The 16921-nt window shown below is 50.4% G+C and overlaps 1 protein-coding gene across 1 annotated transcript; it reads left to right on the plus strand.

Moving 5' to 3' along the window:
• Positions 1 to 5701: 5701 nt before the first annotated feature.
• On the plus strand, positions 5702 to 16081 carry Serpine1 (serpin family E member 1). The gene is given in 9 exon segments (NM_012620.2): positions 5702 to 5817; positions 6869 to 7140; positions 8429 to 8662; positions 10138 to 10332; positions 10974 to 11172; positions 12903 to 13003; positions 13106 to 13192; positions 13952 to 14035; positions 14306 to 16081. Coding segments are annotated over 8 exon segments (1209 nt in total). The 5' UTR covers positions 5702 to 5817; position 6869; the 3' UTR covers positions 14344 to 16081.
• The last annotated feature ends 840 nt before the right edge of the window (positions 16082 to 16921 follow it).

Genomic DNA, 16921 nt, shown 5'->3' on the forward strand with positions numbered 1-16921 from the left:
GGTTTTTACAGACAGGGTTTCTTTGTGTAGCCCTGGCTGTCCTGGAACTTGCTCTGTAGACCAGGCTGGCCTCGAACCCAGAGCTCTGTCCGCCTTAATTAAAAATAACTTAAAGCTAAGGCTCAAAAGGGCTAAGTTATGCTGGCTGTGGGACCACACAGCTGCTGTCTGATGTCTGGAAGGCTGAGGCAGACAGATGGAGAGTTCAAAGCCAGCCCGAGCTACCTAGTAATCTCCAGGTCAGTGTGAAGTACATAGAAAGACATGTCCTTAGAACAAGCAGACAGACAGCTCCCCACAAAAGGTTAACTTTTGCCGTCATACACATCCTTGTCAAGCCCAGGTCCCTGCCTGGAGGCCAGCTGATCTCACTGCCAGCATCCTCCCATTTATGGAACAGTTGCTGTATGACCGTAGCTCATCTCTCAGCCTCTCTGAATTAAGCAATCCTTCCAGCCCTCCGATAAGCAGTGTCAGGTCTCTGGAGACAGGCTCTATTGGAAGGTGACTACCATTCTTCCATTTATAGAACAGTTGCTGTGTGGCCATAACTCATACCGCGGCCTCTCTGAATCAAATAACTTTTACGGCCCTCAGTTTTGAAACTCTATGGTACGGGTGTGTATATGTGCGTGCGTATGTACGTACGTATTAGCGCATGCGCATGAGTATGCGTGCATGCATTGATCCCCAGGTTGAATGAGAGAATCAACTCTGGATTGTCCTTGTATTTTCACACATGTGCCAATACACACACACCCACACATACATCACACACACACACACACACACACACACACACTGTTTTGTTTTGTTTTTTAAGTCATTCCCAACAATCAAGGGCTACATTATAGGGACTATGGAGGGCTGGAGGGCTGGGGCTATGAAGGTAGAAGAGGACAAAGTCAACAATGGAAGCCCCAAACAGGCTGAGACCAGACAGGCTGAATCTGGCTGTCCCAGAGCCATGACTCCAAATGAACAGAAGCCAAGGCCCTGGCCACTCCACCCAGCTCACTCCTAGAAAGGGCAGAGACATCCCAACCCAAATATGAGAGCTATTTTCAGAACTGTGTTGTTTGGAGAGCCACCAGGCCAGAAATAGTGCGTTCGAGTTAGCGGGGGATCTTGTCTTCTCCCACCCCCAGCTCTCCCAGTGAAATCACCAGGCATGGGGGGGCAGACCCAGCATTCCAAGGAGCCTGTGTAACTGGAAGGAGGCTGACCATCCTTCCCAGAGGAAGGAGCCTGAGATTGACTGTAAAAGGGATTTTAGGAGGCAAAAGACAAGGAAAGAGGGATTGAGTCAGAGGACGGAAGAGAGGGAGTGGGGCGTACGCACAGCTGCCTTTGAAGGAGAAGGACAGAAAAATGCAAGAAAGCAACTAGAAGAGGAAGTGAGGGGCAGCTTTATCTTGAGTGACAGGGGGAGTGAGCAAGACGTCTCAGGGGGAAAAGCAGAGACAGACACGCAAAGAGGAAGGGCAAGATGAGAGAACAAAAGGGCAAGAGGTCAAGCGGAGGTCTGAGAGACAGCTCAGCGGGTAAAGGCGCTTGCCACCAAGGCTGATACTATGGGTTCGGTTCCTGGACCCAGGCTGTGGACGTCAGAGCTGAATACTAAAAGTTGTTGTCCCACCTGCGCGTGCACACACACACACACACACACACACACACACACACACACACACACGCAGAGGTGGGGGGAGAAGCATAGATAGAAGAATGGCCATGGCTTCCCAGGCCCCAGTAGAGTCAGTGCTCTATGAGAGAGGGCAAGGGTGGGAATTGGAGGGGTAGGGAACAATCATGGAAAATGTGAGTCTGCTCCAATTACAAAGCACCTGCAGAGGAACCAGATGGAGCCATCTTCCTGGGCAGTCGATCTGGGAACTGTCCCAGAAATCCACAGCCCCACGTAACTCACGCTCTTATCTCTGGTCCCGGGGAAATCAAGGGTTGAGTTATTTCAACAGCAAGGACTTTTCTCATTCTGTCCATTTGATCCCTGCCCCTCCCCCACCACTTACCAAAGGGTCAGAAGCTGAAGAAGAGGATGAGGTCAAAGTGGTTTTGGGGTTCCAGAGGGGAAGAAAAAGAGAAAGTGACACAAGCCTGTGACTCAGGTTAGATTCTGAGAAGGGTGTCCCGGAGAAGGCTTGGGGAATAAGACACTCTCCACCTCCTCCAGGAAGCCCTCAGGAAACTGCATCCTGTGTGTGCAAGACTAGCTGTCCCCCATGCCCGAGGACAGACAAGGTCATGGGGGTGGCGGGGAGATGCAGGGACCAAGTCGAGTCTGGGATTCGGATCATCTAGGCAGCCCTAATTTACAAAGAAACAGCGGCCTCAATCTGCTGGGCTGTGCCTCCGTTTATACATATTTTATTTATCGGTTTGTATAGATGTGTATCTGGGTATACACGTGTGATACAGAGTACGTGTGGAGGCTGGAAGACAACTTGGGGGAACCAGTTTGATCCTTCCATCATGTGGGTCCCAAGGACTGGACTCATGTCATGAGACTTGGTGCAAAGACTTCTACCCAGTGAGCCATCGTATAGGCCCATTGCTGGTTTCAAGAGCCTACCGGCTAGATACCCTTATGTCCCTCTAGTTTAGAGGTTCCTTCAGGATTCTGGCCATGGTGGCACACCCATCATCCCAGCACTTGGGACACTAAAGCAGAGCGATTGTGATTCCCCTCGGCTACATCGTGAGATCTGTCTCAAAACAAAAACAAGACAAAACTGGGCATGACTATTATCTCAGCACTAGAGAGGCAGAGGCAGGAGGATTGCTGTGAGTTTGAAGCCAGCCTGGCACCTATAATGAGTCCCAGAGTAGTTAGACTTACGTAGCACGACTAGCATGACTCTATTTGTAGTGTCTTCCCCATCAGAGAGAGAAAGAGAGAGAGAGAGAGAGAGAGAGAGAGAGAGAGAGAGAGAGAGAGAGGCAGAGTTTTCCAAAGCAAAGCATGCCCCCCACCCCACAAACCCACTCTCCAACTTTCTTGAGACCCAAAACAACATCAGACCCAGGTCCGGGTGAAGCTGCTAGAACCCTGGTGAAGCCTAGCCCAGCCCCAGAAAACAGTGCCCTTGGTGGAGAAGATCTAGAAACTCTGCGAATGGCAGCAGTCAGAGGACGAGAAGGAAACTCCCTGTTAGAACACCCAAGGAGCCCCACCTCCAGCTAATTTCCACCGACCCCTCTTCTGAATACTCGGGGATCCCCGGGTCCCAGACCCCTCTGACTTCCAAGGACAGAAGACAAGGCATTTGGAGACATGTCTGGGAGGATAAGAGCAGAGTTGTGTCTTCCTCAGAGATGGCCAAGAACATCTGCCTGTCCCTCCCAGCCCTACAGCCTCCCTCAGGGCTTCCAAGCCACAGATGAGAACAGGGAAAAACATAAACAAGCAACAGCTGGTCCTACAGGCCGTGGCTGGGCCTATGAGCCTGAGTTTCCAGCTGAGGTTTCCCTCTTTCCTCAACCTTCCCACCCCCACCTGACTCGGTTCTCGGGGTCGCCAGAGAAAACTCCGCAGGGCTGGTTGCCCTGGTATCTGTTTACTGGAAATTGAAAACAAACACCAAACACGGCTGCTGTGCCGCCCACCTAAGCTTCCCGTGATTCGCCAGACAGCTGTCTCCATGGATACTGCCAAGCGAACACCCATCGCCTATACAAAAGATGACAGTTTGTGAATCCGGAGGCTAAGAGTGCCCCTCCTCAACCCCACCCCCCACCCCCCCCCCCCCCCCCCCCGCCGCCGCAGGACCACCTTGGTCTTTTCTAGTCCAAGCCCTCTCTCTAGTCACAAAAATCTAGAGTTACAAAGGGTTTTTGATTCTGTCCAACCTTCAAAGGCACACAGCCTGGTCCTCTTAAGTGCTGTGCAAATGTTTCTCTAAAGAAATCGTGGAGCTGGGGCGGTGTTTCAGTTGGTGGTTTGTCTTGTATGTTGGAAGTCCTGGGTTCGAGCCCCCGTACTTGCATAAGCCCCAGGTGTGGTGCTGTATACCGGAAGTCTCAATAACTGGGAGGTGAAGGGAGGTGGATCAGAATCTCCAGGGTAGCCTCAGCTGTATATATATAATGAATTTGAAGCTAACCTGGGCTGCATACCCATGAGATTGTCCAAAAACCACAAAAAACTCTTCAGTCATTCTTCCTCCACAGGTCTAAGAACAGAATCCCACTATGATATATATATATATATATATATATATATATATATATATATATATCATACATACTACATACATACTACACACATACTACACACATACATACTACACGCATACATACTACATGCGTACATACTACGTGTGTGTGTGTGTGTGTGTGTGTGTGTGTGTGTGTGTGTGTGTGTGTTCTTTCTATCCCTGGCCCTGTGGCTCCAGTCCAGAGGAGAAGAAACATCCTCTGGGGTCTAGAGAGATGGCTCAACCCTTGAAAGCACACACTGTTCTTGCAGAGGACCTAAATTCTATTCCCAACACCCACAACGAATGACATGACTGCCTGTAACTCCAGCTCCAGGGAATCTGACACTTTCCAGCTTTCACATGCACACACCCACAAGTGGACACACACACACACACACACACACACACACACACACCGCGCACGTAATTAAAACGTAAGAAGAAAGCGGGGCACGGCGGTACACACCTCTGATGCCAGCACTCAGGAGGCAGAAGCAGGCCGACCTCTGTGAGTTGGAAGCCAGCCAGAGCTCCAGCTTGAGTTCCAGGCTAGCCAGGACTACATAATGAATACTCTAGCTAAACAAACAAAAACGAATGAACAAACGAATGAAGGATAAAATAAAATCGTAAGAAAACACCTCTTTCTGTCTCAGTCATCCTAGGCTGCTCTACTGGTCCTTGCTCCTTGACAAAGCTTTCTGTGGTAACCCCTGTGCTCATTTGTGGAAAAGTCTGGTCCAATCCAGCCACCAGCGCCCCACCCAGTACACCTCAAAACCCAGCCACACAAGGTTATTGACACAAAGAGCGAGCCCTCAGGGCACCAGGAGAGTCTGGCCCCATGTGGGGAGTCAGAGGTGCTTCACCGAAGGCCTGGCGGGCACATGGAGGGAGGAGGAAAGGACTTGAAGTTCTCTATTGGGCTTAAGTCCAAGAGGAACCAGAACTCAGACAATCACAGGGCACATTTCGTGCCCTCTGGCACTGGGCAGAAACCCAAGAGAAAGCCAAGCCAACTTTTCCTGGATATAGGCCGACGGTGAACAAGGGGTAGACAGTACTGGCAGGGTCCATAGCTTCTCTGTGATGGCTGTCTCCAAAGGACAGAGGGTCATGTTGCCACAGGCTGAGGCTCAAGGAAGGGAGTCCCAAACACCAGGCACTGTAGGCTCTGTGGTACCGCCAAGGGTCTAGACGACCGACCAGCCAAAGGCAAAGGGACAGAGATGTTCCAGTCAAGGCAATCAGGATTTGCTCAATTATCCCCCATGCCCTCTCACACACGTACACACACGTGTCCCAGCAAGTTACTGGGAGGGAGGGAAGGAGAGAGGGGGCAGGGCGGGCGAGCAGCCCAGACATTTCCAGAGTTAGAAGGTGGGTGGGGCTGGAACATGAGTTCATCTATTTCCGGCCCACATCTGGTATAAAGGGAGCCTGCAGCCAGGGACAGAGCACAGCTGGATCAGGCTGCTGCAGATCCCCGAGAGCTTTGTGAAGGAGGAACGCTGCACACCCGCCTCCCGCAGCACACAGCCAACCACAGCTGAGCGACAGCCAACAAGAGCCAATCACAAGGCACTTCCGAAAGCTCCAGGTAGGAGAAAAGCAAGCTTTCTCTCTCTCTCACCTTAGGCTTTAAATGAAAGTAGGAAACATCCCTTCCCAGAGGTCTCCGTCTGTCACCCTCGTTTTCCCTCGGTTCCCTTCCACTCTTTTCTGGAACTCTGCAGTCCGCCCTAGCCCAACCAGGACCACAGGTGGTCGAGAAAGATGGTCAAACTGCGTTTCCAACCCTGTATCCCAGAAGCGAACACATTGTCTTTCAGTCACTCTCCAGCAAACCTCCCCTTTATCAATTTAGCAAAGGGGCTTTACTTTTAAAGATTTATTTATTTATTATATATAAGTACACTGTAGCTGCCTTCAGATACACCAGAAGAGGGCATCGGATCTCTTTACAGATGGTTGTAAGCCACCATGTGGTTGCTGGGAATTGAACTCAGGACCTCTGGAAGAGTAATCGGGTGCTCTTAACCGCTGAGCCATCTCTCCAGCCCGGGGCTTTACTTTTAAAAAGAAAGTTGCATTTATATGTGTATGTATGTGTGTGTGCAAATTCGTGTATCACACAAATATTCGTGTTCAAGTGTGAAAATCAGGAAACAACTTTCAGGGGTCAGCTCCCATTTTAAGCCAAAAGTCGTCACTGTCCAAAGGTCTCTGAGCCCCACGGAAGGGACGGGAGACGCACAGGAGGAGTTTTTCTAAGATTCACTCAGGTTAAAAAAAAATGAGGACAGCTTATGTTAAAAATCAAATAGCATCTATGGGCAGTAATTCATGCCTGTAATCACAGCATTTGGGAGAAGCGAAACAGGAGTGTCCTGAGTTCAAGACCAGCCCTGATTATGTAGCAAACAAGACTCTCAGAAAAAAATTAAAAGAATTGTGTGGAGGTAGAAGGAGATGAGCTCATTATCCAATTGCATTATGGGGTCTTAATGAATGTGAACTTAACCAGACTGGACTCTTACAGGCTAGAGGCAAACACAGAGAGCCCAGTCCACGACTGAGGAGCAACATATCCCCTTCTGGACAGTCTTCCAGAAGGATCTCCTTATTGGATTCTCTTCTATTTATCCTAGGATGCAGATGTCTTCAGCCCTCACTTGCCTCACCCTGGGCCTGGTTCTGGTCTTTGGGAAAGGGTTCGCTTCACCCCTTCCAGAGTCCCATACAGCCCAGCAGGCCACCAACTTCGGAGTAAAAGTGTTTCAGCATGTGGTCCAGGCCTCCAAAGACCGAAATGTGGTCTTCTCTCCCTACGGCGTGTCCTCGGTGCTGGCTATGCTGCAGCTGACCACAGCAGGGAAAACCCGGCAGCAGATCCAAGATGCTATGGGATTCAATATCAGTGGTAAGAGATGGGCGAGAGGGAGACGGGTGAGAGGGAGACAGGCGAGAAAGTAAAGATGTGCTCACAGACCAGGGTCCAGAGCAAACAGAGAAGGCAGGGAAAGCTGCTGCAACATCACCAAGTCTACTCACGTCCAGCCACAGCCCAGAGACCACCCATTTTCTCTCCCACTATTGGGTCAGTTGACCTTGACTTGTACCAGCCAGCGGGTTCAACTCATGTGAGCCTGGTGCTGGGATATAGTTTGCCTAGCATGCACAAAGGCCTGGGCTCCATTCCCAAATAGAGTGAAACTGGAAATGGTGATGTAGAACCGTGACCACGTTCTTTGGGAAGTGGAGGCAGAAGGGTCAGGTGTTCAAGCTCATACTTGGCTAAGTATCGAGTTCAGCGCCAGCCTAGATTACGTGAGACCTTTAAAAAAAAAAATAAGGGAGGGGGCAAAACAAAACACATGGTCTCAACTCTTGTAAACCTTGGTTTTATTACCTATGAAATAGGGAACAAGAATGTTTCCCACCCAGGGCTGAGTAAATATGTAATAGGATTATGAATATGAATTACTCGATAATGCCATTGATATAAGACCAACCTAGCTAGGTACGGTGGTAGTGCCTGTAATTGCGCTTAAGAGGCTAAGAGAGGTTGGTTATGAAGTCAAGGCCAGCCTAGGCTACATAGCAAGCTCCACTCCAGGCTGAGCTATAGAGCAAGACCCTGTCACAAAACCAAATAGAAGAGGAAGCCAGGCAGAGTGTCTCGTGCCAGGATTCCCAGCAGTTGTGAGGCCGTTAGAGGGATTGTTATAAGGATAAGGGGGTGTGGGGAAGAAGCAAACTAAAGTTTATAATTTAAGAACAGGATATTCAAATGCAAAGAAAAGATTGGGAGCTGAGACTTTGGAAAAGGAAGCACAAAAACAGTACAGTTTGAGGGCTGACTGTGGTAGAACACACCCCTAATCCCAGTACAGGAGAGGCTAAGGCAAGAGATTTCCTGTTAGCTTCCAAGACATCTAGGACTCTATAGTGACTGGTGAAGCAGTCTGGCTTACACTGTGAGAGTCTCCTCAGGGAGGGGTGGGGAGAAGAGAAGAAGGAAGGAAGAGGAGAGGAAAGAATGGGAGACAGTCAGGCATGGCAGTGCACATCTTTAGTCCCAGCACTCAGAGCATTGGAAGAGCCACATGTGCCTGGACAGGGGTAGGGTGCTCCTTGGGAAACCTGGCCCAGCTGGAAGCCCTTGGCTCAACACGAGGCTAATGGATCCTGTCCTGATATCTCTGCAGAGAGGGGCACAGCTCCTGCCCTCCGAAAGCTCTCCAAGGAGCTCATGGGGTCATGGAACAAGAATGAGATCAGTACTGCGGACGCCATCTTTGTCCAGCGGGACCTAGAGCTGGTCCAGGGCTTCATGCCCCACTTCTTCAAGCTCTTCCGGACCACGGTGAAGCAGGTGGACTTCTCAGAGATGGAAAGAGCCAGATTCATCATCAACGACTGGGTGGAGAGGCACACCAAAGGTAGGCCTCAAGGAAAGCAGGCCCATCCCAAGGGAAGGGAGCAGAGGAGGGGAACTTGGTGTCAAATTCACATATCTCCGGCTCTCCCTTACAGCTTTGTCTTTGGGGATAAAAGACAAATGCCTCACAAAACAAAGCAAAATGGCTAATGTTTGTGCTATGGTGCTGAGGATGCTCAGAGCCAGGGCCTCATGCATGCTGGGTAATCTACACTACCACTGAGCCACGCCCCCAGTCCCTCCCTGGAGGATTCTAGGCAGGTGCTCTCCCACTGAGCCACGCCCCCAGCCCCTCACTGGGGGATTCTAGGCAGGGACTCTACCACTGAGCCACGCCCCCAGCCCCTCCCTGGGGGATTCTAGGCAGGGACTCTACCACTGAGCTGTAACCCAAAACTGTGTTTATCTTGGTAAGGCTTTGTTATAAAGCCACACAGTGCTGGGTGTAATGGGTCATATCTGCAGGACAGTCATGAGTTTGGGGTTAGCCCGAACTACATAGCAAGATCCTGCTACCCTCCCCCCCCCACACCCCTGCAAAAGAAAAGTAAAAGAGCACAGGGACAAAACCAACCAACTCAAGACAGTTGCAGTACAATAGCTGCCCCACAAACCAAACAAACAATACAAAACCTAACCCAAACCCACCAGGACCAGCGAGGTGGCTCCATGGGTACTGGCTCTTACTGTAGAGCCTGGTGATCTGAATTTGATTCCTGGAAGCCACAGAAATGTGGAAGGAGAGAATCAGTTCCACATAAGTTGCCCTCTGACCTCCGCTTGGCGTGCACGCCCCCACCCACGGACTTTATACCTCCCGCCCACCCCCCACAATAGTAATAACCTTTAAAATAAATAAACAAAACCAAAATCAACATGAAAGGCATCACTGACAATAAGAACGTCAGTAACTGTATGGGGGGTGGGGGTGGGGGGGCAAAAGAAAAGAAGAGACAAGGGAAGTCGGAGCTTTCTCTCTTTTTTTTTTTTTTTTTTTGGTTCTTTTTTTTTCCGGAGCTGGGGACCGAACTCAGGGCCTAGGCAAGCACTCTACCACTGAGCTAAATCCCCAACCCCAAGACGGAGCTTTCTAATTCTGATACTAAAATGGATCCCAGAGCCAAGGAAAACGTGCTGAAGCCAGGGCTGTGGCTCAGGCCTATCATCCCAGCTCTTAGGAAGCTGAGGCAGGAGGATTATCATGAACTCAAGGCCACCCTAGGCTGCAAAGTGAACATTGGACTAGGCTGGACTATAAAAGGGGGGTTGGGGGGGTAGAAGGGAGGGAAGGAGGGGAATAGGGAGTAAGAGGGAGAAAAGGAGGGAGGGCTGAAAGGCATCCCTTTTGTTCTACTTAAGCGTCACAGTTCTTTGTGTCCCTTCACCATACATCCATTTAAGAGCTGGGAACGGAAGGGAAAACATCTCAGATGCTTAAAACCCATTGCGCTTCTTGATCGCCTTGCTTTTCCTTAGGTATGATCAGTGACTTACTGGCCAAGGGGGCTGTAAATGAGCTGACACGCCTGGTGCTGGTGAACGCCCTCTATTTCAACGGCCAATGGAAGACCCCCTTCTTAGAGGCCAGCACCCACCAGCGCCTGTTCCACAAGTCTGATGGTAGCACCATCTCCGTGCCCATGATGGCTCAGAACAACAAGTTCAACTACAGTGAGTCCAAGATCCCCAGACCCCACCTCTCACAACTACAGACCCTGGGCACGAGGGAGGGAGGACGGCAGCAGAGGAGGTGGACACACCCAAGTTATTACAAAGACGTACCAAGCAGGAGATACTGAGATAGTTCAAGTAGGGGAGAGGGGAGGAACAGTTTCTTCTTGAAATTTAGATAGTCTGCCAGACCCACATCGGCTCAACAGACCCTTGAGCCTGTCTCTTCTCTTAAGGTCTCTCTAGTGTGATTATCTAGGGCCAAGGAGCCCAGCTAGGGTAAGGCTGTGCAGGAGTTGGGTGAGCATGAGAACGAGTTAGTGGCTGGAGTCAGACAGAAAATAATGAAGATCAAGAGGGAGAAAGTAGGCAGGAAGGGTGGGGATGTGGCTTAAGGAGAACGCTCACCAGTCTTAGTGAAGCCCTGGGGTCCATGCTCAGCTCATAAACCAGTTACGGTGGATAAGTCCTCGGTCGTCTACATTGCTAGTTCAGAAAAGAGAGGAGAAGAGAGCCTTTGAACGGGATGTAGAGCCTGACCTTCTAGAAGGAGAGAAGGGGAGAGAAGCAGGGAAAGCTGGGAAGACAGCCACATGAGTCAGAGCCGACTCCAAGGCGCCGCCATCTTGGTATCTCCCCAGCTGAGTTCACCACTCCGGATGGGCACGAGTACGACATCCTGGAACTGCCCTACCACGGCGAAACCCTCAGCATGTTCATTGCAGCACCCTTTGAAAAAGATGTGCCCCTCTCCGCCATCACCAACATTTTGGACGCTGAGCTCATCAGACAATGGAAGAGCAACATGACCAGGCTGCCCCGCCTCCTCATCCTGCCTAAGTAAGCCGTCCCATTCGCCAACGCCCTAATCCCGACACCCACCACCCCTCCTAAAGCCACTGTCCCCTTGGGGAGTTTCCCAGATGGGTAATGCCCACAGGGAAGGGACATGCGTGGGAGGCTGATGGGAAACCTCCTAGCCTGGCTTTGATTATGGTTTCTAATTTCATCATCCTTGTGCCTGTTTCTACTGTTGGAGAAACACGTCCCACATAGACCATGCACAGAATACTCAGTAAGAATCAACCAAAGTAGAGGGGAGTGGCACAAGCCTCTAACCCCAGTATCAGACTGCAAGATTGCTGAAGATGTAGCTTAGTTAGTTCATGCATGCTGGGCTAGCGTTCAAATGCAATACTACATAGGCCAGTCATGGTGGTACAAACTCGTAATCCTAGCCCAAGAGGATAATGAGTTCAAGGCCAACCTGGGTTAGATACAGCAAGACCCTATCTCATAAGGGATAGGGGGCTGTCAGGGAAAGAGCTGGAGTTGTCGGGGTTCTTCCCTCACGTGCACAGAGCCCTAATCCCCCCAGCACCACGTGAACCAGTAATGATGGTACACAGCTACAATCCCTAATCTCATCACTAGGGGGCGGGACGGGAGTTCAAGGTCATCCTTGTTCTACTGGATCACACAAGACCCCATCTTTAAAAAAGATCAGCCCAAAGAGGAGCTAGAGAAAGAAGGGGGGCCTCTGAATCGTTCTACACTCATTTGTAAATGTCTCCAATCTCAACCGCCCACCCCCTCCTTCCCCCACCCACAAACAATGAAAGGCATCAATTCCCAGAGGCAGAGGAGACTTCCAAAAACAAATTTTTCTTTTCTTTTTTCTCTTTCCCCTAATCCTTCTGCAGAATCAAAAGGGGTGGAGAGGGCTGTGGTCGGGTAATTCCAGAATTACAGGGAAGCTCCCGGCCCAGGCTTCCCCCTAAACTCCCAGATGCTAAAATGCCAGGCTTGGAGACAGAGGAGAATTGAGTTGCTTTAGAGACTGACCTTCTGCTACTGTCTTTCTCTCTCATCAAGATGAAGATAATGAGTCATGCCCTGGTGGGAAGCAGAGGGGGGCCCCCCAAAGTCTCATTCTGCGTGCGCTCAAAAGCAGCCTGCAGACCACAGTTAGCTCCTACACCCTCGAGAGGGAGAATGTGAACCTGTCCCCTCCTGCAGTCAAACGGAATACAATTATGTTAAAACTACTGTCATATTTGAGGAAAGCCATTAGTCACGGATTCGAGGGGGCGGAAAGATTGAACAATGTTCATTAATATTAGAAGTTTCTGGCAAGGAGGAAAAATAGGCCAGACCTCCTAGCCAAATGAAGTTTCAAAGACTTCTAATGCCGTACTAGGGGGTGGAGGTAGGAGGATCAGAAGTTCAAGGTCAGGGCTGGGGTGGGTATAATTGAGCTGTGTAGAGTGCTTGCCTGATTTGTTCAAAGCCCCGGGTTCAACCCCAGGGCTATATAAACCAGCACGGTGGCATACACCTGTAAATTCTAGCACTCAGGACATAGAGGCAGGAGGATCAAAATCATCTTTGGATGCATTAAGGAATTTGGGGCTAGCCTGGGCTACATGAGATTCAGTGTCAAGACAAAACAAAAAGGCAGACCTCTTTCCTTCATGCTCATGTCCCATTGTCCTAGAAGAGATCCGAAGGTCCTGGGAGAAGCAGCATGTGAGAGCCAAACTAACACTGTCCCCTGTTCCTGCCCATAGGTTCTCTCTGGAGACTGAAGTGGACCTCAGAGGGCCCCTGGAGAAGCTGGGCATGACTGACATCTTCAGCTCAACCCAGGCCGACTTCACAAGTCTTTCCGGTGAGAGGCGATCCCCCTCATTTTCTTGATTCCATGAGTCAAGGTTTCCCTCAGAGGATAGAGTGGAGGCTAATCTGTCCTTTGGGTCCCGCTCTATTTCAGACCAAGAGCAGCTCTCTGTAGCACAAGCACTACAAAAGGTCAAGATCGAGGTGAACGAGAGCGGCACAGTGGCGTCTTCCTCCACAGGTGAGTGTGGCTCTGCCCGTGTCCGCCCACCTCCTGGGATGACAGTCACTACCACCACCCCCAACCCCCACAGGAAAGCTAGTGCCAGCCCAGTCTGCACCCTTTCCCAAACCCATTTCTCAGTGGAAAATGGATCCACTTCCCCTGCAACTCTGCTCCCTCATCTATGGCTCTTGAGATCCCAGTATATGATGAGGACCCCCAAAGAAAGCCCGAGGTGTTGTCACAGTGGGAGTGAACTTAAAGGATGTGCTTAGCGGTGAGCCCTAAATATGTTTATGACTGATGGAAAACTGGGGCTCAGAGGAAGTCTCAAAACTTTAGAGCCAATGTCCAGGAACAAAGAAAGCCTGAAGCCAAGCACAGTGGTACATCCTCAGGAAGCTGAGGCAGAAGGATGCAGGTTCAAAAACGCAGGGTCCTGAAAAACCAAGGACAGGGAGATATGAGAGGCTGGGGGCGTGGCTTAGTGGTAGAGCCCCTACCTAGAATCCCCCAGTGAGGGGCTGGGGCATGGCTCAGTGGTAGAGCCCCTGCCTAGAATCCCCCAGTGATGGGCTAGGGGCGGGGCTCAGCCATAATACTCTTGCTCTAGCATGCCGGAAGCTCTGGGTTCCATTCCCCACTACTAGTTTCTTTTAAGCCACCTGAAAGTCATCTCGCAATGCTGCTGTCTGATAGACTGGTGTCACTAGATCTCCTGGGATCACTCCAGTGATAATATCCCCCAACCCTAACATATTGTCTCTTTTCTTTCAGCCATTCTAGTCTCAGCCCGCATGGCCCCCACGGAGATGGTTTTAGACCGATCCTTTCTCTTTGTGGTTCGGCACAATCCAACAGGTGAGCAGAACCCTATAGCATTCTCCTGTCCTCAAGGCTGTACTAGGAAAATTATTATATACCTGCCCACCATGTAGACATCCCCCAAGCCCCTAGGGACTCTGCAAAGGTTCAGAAACTCAGCTCCGTTCCTTCCTGAGCACTCTGTCACAGCCCACGCAGTGCCAGGACCCCAGTCCTAACTTAGTCACCGGGGAAGCTGTGACCCCTGGCAACTCACTCACCTCCTTAGAGCTCAGTTCTCAACTGTCATGCTTCTTCTGTCCTCAGAGACAATCCTCTTCATGGGCCAGCTGATGGAGCCTTGAGAGTGGGATGAGAAGCCTTCCTTTGGGACAAAACTGGACGTGTTATAAGCAGAGACTCTGAAGAAAAGAATTGTTTTAAGGACTCTTTGGGGAGAAAGAGAAGGCCTTTCTTTCTTACCCCGGCACTGGTAAATCTTTCCAACCAGCCTCCCAGACCTCAGACTCTCGAAGAGGAAAGAGTCTAACTCCCTCACTAGGGACCTATCTTACTAAGGTCTCATCCAACCATAGAACTCACAGAATCTGGATCTGCCCAGCATTCAGCCTTTGGACCCAGTTCCCACCAAGGCCCCAGCAGGGCCAACCCACTACGCCTTCACTCAGCAAAGTCTTTTGTGTTCCAGTCACACTCTGGGTACCTCTTGTATCGTCCTCCATTGCTATGAAGGATGACCCAGGCCAAAGGAAGAAGCACTGTCCTATCTCAAGGTCCACTGTGGAAATGAACACCTTGCCCATCCCCAAGGGGCAGCAGATAGACAGATCGAATGATCGCCCGATATCAAGCCTTCTCCCAGCTCCCGTCCTGCCCTCCCTTCCCTGACAGCGCGCTTGTGTTATTTCAGAGTGTAGATGACTTGTTTACAGCTTTTTTCGACCCACAAACTTTTCTCATTTTGAAAGCGTGAAAGAAAGGTCAGATGTGCACGTGCCTTGCTCTTTATCCTGGGTCTCCCTGTGAGGGGAGAGGGGTCCTGGGGAGATTCCAGGGGTGTGATTGAATATTTATCTTGTTTATCTTATACGTTTGTTGGGGAGAAGAAGCACTATTAAGGAGAAAGCCTTTTATTTAAACCATGGCATATGGTGTCCCATTTGGGGTCTGTATCCCTGTATGTCAGGGAGGCATCACTCCACAAACCCGCCCCTCCGGGTGGCCCGGCGTCGGGGCTCACACTGCCGCCTAGTGGCAGCCGAACACGCCCTTGCCCCATCCCTCCCCCGCATCCTCCCCCGTGGCTCTTTTCCTTAGGGATCTTGCCAAGGTGATGCTTGGCAGCCCACGGTAAAGGAAGGGGGAAAAAGATTAGGTGGGAGAGAGAGAGAGAGAAAGAGAGAGAGAGAGAGAGAGAGAGAGAGAGAGAGAGAGAGAGAGAGAGAGAGAGAGAGAGAGAGAGATGTTTGAGAGAGGGCAAAGTGGTTTCAAATTTTTCCAATACATTCAGAAGCCGAGTGGGAAAGGGGGCTGTGTGACCTAACAGGACAGAACTTTCTCCAATTACTGGGTGACTCAGCTGCACTGGTGACTCACTTCAATGTGTCATTTCCGGCTGCTGTAAGTGAGCAGTGGACACGTGGGGGGGGGGGGGGGGGTGAGGATGAAAGAAACAGCCAGCTCCTGGTCAACCACCTTAGTTAGATAATCTTTTTTGAAAGCTTCCTAGCTGGGGGTATGATCAGAAAACCAATTTACTGAAAAACTGCACAGGAAGGTAACGTGAATCTAATTTCATAGCGGGCCGCTCTGCATCCGTTACATCTCCACCGGAAAAAAATAATCATTTTCTTTTTTTTTGTGTGTGTGTGTGTTTTAGCTTTTCTCCCTCTCCCTCTTTCTCTCTCATTTCATTATGCACTGGATAACCATACACCGTGTACCCACAGGGGCCCCAAATGTGGGGTCACATGGTCTTGAATTTTGTGGGGTACATATGCCTTTGTTTGTTTGTTTTCACTTTTGATATATAAACAGGTAAATGTGTTTTTAAAAAATAATAAAAATAGAGAATATGCAGACAAAATTGCTTGCTTTTTGCCTTCTGTGTCTGACCCAAGGCAAGGGATTCGAGCAGTATTGCGGGCTGGTCAGATGGCTCAGTGGGCAGAACACAGGCCTCCCAAGACCTGAGCTCAAACACCCTGGATCCCACAGGATGGGAGGAGAGAACCGGCTCCTGAAAGCTGTCCTCTGACCTCCACACACAAAACATGGCACATGCTCCCCCACACACAGACGATAATAATGAAATAAAGGTAAGAGGCAGGCAAGAGGGCTCAGATGGTGAAAGCACTTCTGAGAAGCCTAACAATGACCGTGGTTTGATTCCCAGGACCCACACGATAGAAGACAAGAACCGACAGGAGTTGCTCCCTGACTTGCACACATGCATGATGGGCACACTTATGTGTGCACGCCCATACACACACACACACACACACACACACACACACACACACACACACACAATGTAAGTAAACCGGATATGCTAGCACGCTTTTAATCCCAGCACTTGGGAGGCAGAAGCAGGCAAGATCTCTGAGTTTGAGGGTAGTCTGGTCTACAGACAGCATTCCAGGATAGCCAGGGCTACACAGAGAGACCCCATCTCAGAAAAAAACAAACGAAACTGAGCAGTGGGCGTGGTGGGACACACCTGTGTGCTAGCTAGTAAGTAGCACTTGGGAGGCAGAGGCAGGAGGATCACCAGTTGGAGGTGAGTTGGGCCTCGGGTCTAAGGTGGGCTCCATAACAAATGAAAGCAGCAACAGCAGATCTTGGGTGGTCACAGGACTTGCGTGAACTGCACACCCAGAGGTCCGAACCTGTGGGGGAAGCCGTGAGTCACCGTAACACTGT

The sequence above is a fragment of the Rattus norvegicus genome, chromosome 12 (genome assembly GCF_036323735.1).
Source record: "Rattus norvegicus strain BN/NHsdMcwi chromosome 12, GRCr8, whole genome shotgun sequence".
NCBI lineage: Eukaryota > Metazoa > Chordata > Mammalia > Rodentia > Muridae > Rattus > Rattus norvegicus.